We start from the raw sequence: 7,393 nt of genomic DNA on the forward strand, positions 1-7,393 counted from the left end.
AACCTTGAGATATAATGTTACGTGAGATAAGTAAATCAGAAAAAGCTAAGAAGGATATGATTTCACAAATAGGTAGGATATAAAACTGAGACTCATGGACATAGACAAAAGTGAAGTGGTTACCAGAGGGACGGAGTTGGGATGAAGGGGAGTAAAGAGGGCCAAATACAGGGTGATAGAAAATGATTTGACTTTGGGTGATGGGCACACAATGCAATGAACAGTTCAAATGCTATAGAGGTGTTTACCTAAAACCTACATGTTCTTAAGGACAAATGTCACCCCATTCAATTTAATTTGTAAATAAAAATAATATAATACATAATAATGCTACTAGGAAAAAAAAGGTTTACAGTAGAAAAAATAACATGCTTTTGGTTGAGTGGGAAGAGGGTGACTCATGTTCTTTGGTGAGAGACTTATAATAGAATTAACTAATTCTTAATTAGGTATTTAACTTGCTTCTCCAAATAACTTCCTTGATTTCCTCAACAAATTTTAGTTTTCTGTTAATTCATTAATGTTTGTTTTTATTATTTTGTGGTCAGCACCTGCTTGCCTCTTTTATGTTTTCCTATTTAATTTGAAAAATTAATTCATTTATTTGCACTTTTTTTGGACAGATCCTGCCTCAGTTTATTTGTACAAACAGCACAGGATTACACCAGCTCCATGCAGACAGCAACCCAGGGGTCACTCCCGTCCTTCCATCCTCATATAGGTGGACAGAGGACTCTACTCTGGAGCCCCCATGGGGGATTGGGCACCTTCGGGAGCCTGAGCCTGTGCTGGAGTCTGAGTCAGAGGTGCAGCCACAGGCACAGCTTGGGCCTTGGTTTGAGCCTTGGCCTTGACCTTGGCCCAATAGAGCCTGAAACCCTTGGTGATGTGGGCACCCGAGCTTCGGTGAGAGATATAGGCAAGTTGTTTGAACTGTGGCTGCTGACCTTTGGGATGTTTGGCTTGACCTCCTTGGACTTTATGAGGATCTTGACAGCCTTGGCATGTGCACCTATTGCTTGGTATCCTCTTCAGGTCCTTCTTGTTGAGCTTCTTGGCAAAGTGCTGTTGCTCAGGAACTTGAGGTCTACCCCTTTAAGAGATTCATATTGTTGAGTTCAGGGTTTCTAGATGCCATTTCTGTGCCATTTTCTGGACTGGTTGTGCATAGAATGGTTCCTGGACTTGACTCATATCTGCACAAAAGTGCCTGGGACGAGAGAGCTATTTTCATTTTTAATTGGTTGGTATTTAAGGTCTGTGTGTATGTAAATTTGACTCTGAGTTCCATCACATACTATCTGGTAAACCAAATACCATTAAACTGGAGTTTGATAAGAATGCAGATTCCTGAGCATCACCTGTTTTTATAGGTTTGTAGTGGTGCTTAGATTTGCATATTTTTTAAACAATATCTTCAGACCACACATAGGGAAATCGCATCATAATTATTGATATATATGTTCTCATTATCATTGTTTTTCTAAATTCACTCTAATACAAATTTTGATTTGAACTTCCCTTCAAAATGTGTAATTCTGCTTTAATTTTCAAGTGGCTGAGGTTTTCATTCACACTTTCATTATTAATATCTAGATTGTTCTATTGAAATCATTAGGATGATGTGATATTTTAATTTTTTTTGAGAAAATTAAAAATCTCCCCAAATACAACAGTATTATAACAAATACCTGTACTCATATCCCTACCATCTAACATTAACTATTGCTATCTTGCCATATTTGCTTCCATTTTAAAGATGAAATTCATTTTTACAGATTTAATTCAATCTCCTTTTACTCACTATCGTGTTATCTATTCTATTTCCTCTTCCTTATAGGTGCAAGTTTAGTATAAATCACTTTAATATACTGCTCACAAAAATTAGGGGATATTTCAAATATAAAGCAATAAAAAAAGAAGCATTTGATTTTTTTTATTAAATAAGAACATTAGGAAAGCAAACAACAAGTCAAAGAAAGTTGTTCAATTATGCCAAACCAACTTTTATTTCATCGGTGAAAATGCACTATACAAAAGGCTGAAAGTACTTTCCCTGACCCCCTAGTTTTTGGGGGCAGTGTATATTGCCAATAGCTTCACATACATATGAATATAAACCATACAGGGTTGTGTTTATCAGTTTTTTGGAGATCTGTACATATTAACATATTTAGATCTAGTTCATTCTTTTTATCTTCTGTATTCTATTAATCATATTAATCATATTTTAACTTATTCCCCTATCAATAGATATTACATACTCATATTTTTTTATAGTGAGATTTATTAAGGCATTTGTGGCCTAATGACATTCAAATGCTGCTAAATGCTGGCTGGTTATGGGGGGAGTATTGTTTGCATAAGTATAAATCAGTTAGAATTTATACATAAATTTAAAATCATTTGTTCTATTTTTCAAGTGTTACATTTTATTTCCCCTACTTATCTGTAACTAAATTAGATAAATGTTAATGTCTGACACTGCTATTTTGTGCCTGTCGATATCTACCTATCATCTCCCCCCAAAATGACTTCTGATTTTTAAAAATATTATAAATGCAATGCGTATTTACAAAAGCCATCAAAATGTTTAAATATAAAAATACAAAGAAAAGTTAATAATTTTAGGACTAAGTAATAACCACTATTAACATACGTACAGCATTCCAGATTTCTTTTTACACATACACTTAAAGACAATTTACATATATAAGCTATTTAAAAAGTTTTGAAATAAAACATATTTATTGTATTTTTGTATTGAAATATACAAGCTTGTATAATTCTATTACACATACATATATAAATATAGCTGAAAATAAAAATATTCTGTGATTCCCTATAACTACTGTTTATTTCATGTATAGCTTTAAAGCTACTTAATGTCACATAAATTTTTTAACATAATGTGTATTATTTAATTGCATGGCAATATCATACCATAGTTGACCAATTTTGTTTAAATAGATACTGATTACCTTTTAAAATATATCTTTTTAAATGCTGCAGTGCATATATATTTTATACATTATATATATTTGCATCCTTATCTATTTTTATAGGCAAGGTCTCTGAATGAGACATTTCTAAAGAAAGGTAGAAATATTTAAAATGTTTAGATATATTTTCAAATTGTCTTATGATTACAATAACTTACACTTCAACTGGCATGACGGTGCATATTTTCAGCTCTCTGTAAGGTTTACCATTTTTCATTTTTGCCAATATGATAAGGCAGAAGTAGAATCTTATTGTATTAATCTGTATTTTTTTTATTACCAGTGACCTTAATTGTCGTTTTATATGTCCATTGGCCATTTGCACTGATTTTGTAAAATACCAGCTTCTGCCCGTCTCTCATTCCCATATTGGGGATGTTAATCTTTTCCTTTTTGCTTTGTCAGAATTTTTTTTTTTTTTGTCTTTTACATGGGGTTTGGTTCAGGCTTTCATTCTTTCACTGCCTTATGGACTTCAATATATATAATTATAAATATACATAATATTCATATATATATTTAGGTAGATAGATAGATAGATAGATACAGATAAAGATCCCCCATTGGTCTTTCAATGCTTTCTACAGAAGCTGGCTCCCTTTCCTTTCTCTCTCCTTCCTTCTCTTTTTTCTATCTTCTCGTTTCCCTTTGTTTATTTCCCTCCACGTTTCGCTCCTTCTCCCTCCGTTTTTTCATTACAGAGGCTTTTAATTTTGACCTAGTCGCAGCTATCATTCTGGGCCTGGCGCCGCGTCAGCAGAGGTGGGGGGAGGGGAGATGCGCACGGCACTGGGGGAGGGGAAGGGGCGGGGAGGAGCAGGCAGAGCGGCTGCGGGAGTTGCTGGGAGTGCGCGCGGTGGGATCACACGGCGGTGGCGGTGGTGGCGGCGGCGGCGGCGGTGGTGGCGGCGGCGGTGGCGGATTCTCTGAGACCTGAGTGCTGAGATCTCGGCCTCGGCCTATACGGAGCAATCTCTCCACCGGAGGATCAGAAAACCGCAGTCTTCATTACAGAGGTACTGTGCTCTGCGCTCCCCACCCGACCCGGCCCAACCTGCTGCGGCGGCGGCGCCTTCTTTTTCCTTCTTCCCTCGCTCTCTCTCTCGCCCGTCCGCCCGCGCCTTCTCTGTCTGCCTGCGTCACCGCGGCCGCCATGGCTGAGAACGGCGAGAGCAGCGGCCCCCCACACCCCTCTCGCGGCCCGGCTGCGGCCCAAGGCTCTGCTTCTGCCCAGGCCGAGCCCAAAATCATTAAAGTCACTGTGAAGACTCCCAAAGAGAAAGAGGAGTTCGCGGTGCCCGAGAATAGCTCAGTGCAGCAATTTAAGGAAGCGATTTCGAAACGCTTCAAATCCCAAACGGATCAGCTAGTGCTGATTTTTGCCGGAAAAATCTTAAAAGATCAAGATACCTTGATCCAGCACGGCATCCATGATGGACTGACTGTTCACCTTGTCATCAAAAGCCAGAACCGACCTCAGGGCCAGTCCACTCAGCCCAGTAGTGCCGCGGGAACTAATACTACTACCGCGTCGACTCCCAGGAGTAGTAACTCCACACCTACTTCCACAAATAGCAACCCGTTTGGGTTGGGGAGCCTGGGAGGACTTCCAGTCCTTAGCGGCCTGGGTTTGAGCTCGACCAATATCACTGAGCTCCAGAACCAGATGCAGCAGCAGCTCCTGTCCAGCCCTGAGATGATGATCCAGATCATGGAAAATCCCTTTGTTCAGAGCATGCTTTCGAATCCCGATCTGATGAGGCAGCTCATTATGGCTAATCCACAGATGCAACAATTGATTCAGAGAAACCCAGAAATCAGTCACCTGCTTAACAACCCAGATATAATGAGGCAGACCCTCGAAATAGCCAGGAATCCAGCAATGATGCAAGAGATGATGAGAAATCAAGACCTGGCTCTCAGCAATCTGGAAAGCATCCCAGGTGGCTATAATGCGCTACGGCGCATGTACACAGACATTCAAGAACCCATGCTGAATGCTGCACAAGAGCAGTTTGGGGGTAACCCATTTGCCACCGTGGGGAGCAGTTCCTCCTCTGGGGAAGGTACGCAGCCATCCCGCACTGAAAACCGAGATCCGCTACCCAATCCATGGGCACCACCACCGGCTACTCAGAGTTCTGCAACCACCGGCACAACCACGAGCAGTGGCAGTGGGTCTAGCAGTAGCTCCAGTAATGCTACCGGGAACACGATGGCTGCAGCCAATTATGTTGCCAGCGTCTTCAGTACCCCAGGAATGCAGAGCTTGCTGCAACAGATAACTGAAAATCCCCAGCTGATTCAGAATATGCTGTCTGCTCCTTACATGCGAAGCATGATGCAGTCACTGACCCAGAATCCAGATTTGGCTACACAGATGATGCTGAATAACCCGGTGTTTGCTGGAAATCCTCAGCTGCAGGAGCAGATTCGTCCACAGCTTCCAGCGTTCCTGCAGCAGATCCAGAATCCAGATACGCTGTCAGCTATGTCAAACCCAAGAGCAATGCAGGCTTTACTGCAGATCCAGCAGGGGCTACAGACATTAGCCACTGAAGCGCCCGGCCTCATTCCAAGCTTCACTCCAGGTGTGGGGGTGGGGGTGCTGGGAACCGCTATAGGCCCTGTAGGCCCTGTCACACCCATAGGTCCCATAGGGCCCATAGTGCCGTTTACCCCCATAGGGCCTATTGGGCCCATTGGACCCACTGGCCCTGCAGGTCCCCCTGGCTCCACCGGTTCTGGCAGCACCACTGGGCCCACCATGTCTAGCTCTGCACCCAGTGAAACCACAAGCCCCACATCAGAATCTGGACCCAACCAGCAATTTATTCAGCAAATGGTGCAGGCTCTGGCTGGAGGAAATCCTCCGCAGCTGCCAAATCCAGAAGTCAGATTTCAGCAACAACTGGAACAGCTCAACGCAATGGGGTTCTTAAACCGTGAAGCAAACTTGCAGGCTCTAATAGCAACAGGAGGCGACATCAATGCAGCCATTGAAAGGCTGCTGGGCTCCCAGCCATCATAATTACATTTCTGTACCTTGAAAAATGTATCTTATTTTTGATAATGGCTCTTAAATCTTTAAACACACACAAATCATGCATTACTTTCATTTTGATTCTTTTACATCTCTTTAGTTATACATTTTAAGGTCGAGTCCATACCTACTCCTTCCCTCGCTCCCTCCCTCCTTCCCTCTCTCTTTTCTTTCATTTCCTTCCCCTCCCTCTTTTCTTCCATTTCCTTCCTTGTCTTTTTGAATGGTGGGAATCAATACTGTTTTACTCAAAAGTGTTGCATGCAAACACTTCTCTTTATTCTGCATTTATTGTGGTTTTTGGAAACAGGTATCAAACTTCACAGTTGGGTGAACGAGTTTTGTTCTACAGATGTCCAATTTGTTTGCATTTTAAACATTAGCCTATGATAGTAATTTAATGTAGAATGGAAATAATAAAACCAGAAGCAAATTATTTGAAGCTCTCTAATTTGTGGTACAATATTGCTTATTGTGACTTTGGCATGTATTTTTGCTAGCAAAATGCTGTAAGATTTATATTATTATTTGATTTTTTGCTATATTTGAATACAGTACAGTAAGCACAATTGAAACTGTACATCTATCTAGAAATGTGACAACAGAATTTCTGAGCAGAATATGTGTAATCAGAATGAGAAAGAATATAAGAAATATTTCTGAAGCTAGGTATGTAACAATTTTGTAGAATCTTACAGCATCTTTGATCAACTTCTCAGTGAAAATGTTGGCTAGGCAAGTTCAGTTAAAATATAGTAGAAATGTTTATCCTGGTATTTCTAAGTATACATTTAATTGTACAGAAAACTTACTGTGTGAAATTGTGTCAACATTTGCCAATTGACTGTATATGACCTTAATCTTTGTGCAGCCTGAAGGATCAGTGTAGTAATGCCAGGAAAGTGCTTTATACCTAAGATTTCCTTACTGTCTCTCATAAAGAGACCCTAATTATACACATTTTGATTTGTAATTGGAAATGTAACTTTCACTGAAAGTGTCATGTGATGTTTGCATTACTTTGAACTGCTATGTGTAAAGGAAACTGTATCTTTTGACTCTATCAGTTATTTCTCTTATGCACAGGGAAAAATGCATTAAAATGACTAAAAAAATAAAAAAAATTAAAAATGGATAAATGTTTTCTTTTTTGCCTTTTGGCCCTATGATAATATTTAGAAGGATTGCTCCACCTCAAGGTTTGCTCCTTTGCAATTATTTTGATTAAAGGGTTTAGGGGTTCTAATTTTTCTTTCTCCCAAAAGGTTAGCCAGTTGTTAGCCAGTGTACTCCCCCATTTGAAACATCATACATATAGATACACTTTTAGTGTTTGAATTCTGTTTAG

At 40.1% G+C, this 7,393-nt stretch overlaps 2 protein-coding genes across 2 annotated transcripts; one reads left to right on the top strand and one right to left on the bottom strand.

The window, feature by feature from the left end:
- Positions 1–735: 735 nt before the first annotated feature.
- On the bottom strand, positions 736–3,219 carry LOC136317765 (large ribosomal subunit protein eL29-like). Its single transcript, XM_066250508.1, has 2 exons — positions 3,161–3,219; positions 736–1,093 (listed from the first exon to the last, which is right to left on the bottom strand). The coding sequence occupies exons 1-2, from the start codon at positions 3,217–3,219 to the stop codon at positions 736–738; spliced, it is 417 nt and encodes a 138-aa protein (XP_066106605.1).
- A 599-nt stretch (positions 3,220–3,818) lies between these two features.
- On the top strand, positions 3,819–7,176 carry UBQLN2 (ubiquilin 2). Its single transcript, XM_066249469.1, has one exon. The coding sequence runs from the start codon at positions 4,156–4,158 to the stop codon at positions 6,031–6,033; it is 1,878 nt and encodes a 625-aa protein (XP_066105566.1). The 5' UTR covers positions 3,819–4,155; the 3' UTR covers positions 6,034–7,176.
- The last annotated feature ends 217 nt before the right edge of the window (positions 7,177–7,393 follow it).

The sequence above is a fragment of the Saccopteryx bilineata genome, chromosome X, assembly GCF_036850765.1.
Source record: "Saccopteryx bilineata isolate mSacBil1 chromosome X, mSacBil1_pri_phased_curated, whole genome shotgun sequence".
Lineage (NCBI taxonomy): Eukaryota > Metazoa > Chordata > Mammalia > Chiroptera > Emballonuridae > Saccopteryx > Saccopteryx bilineata.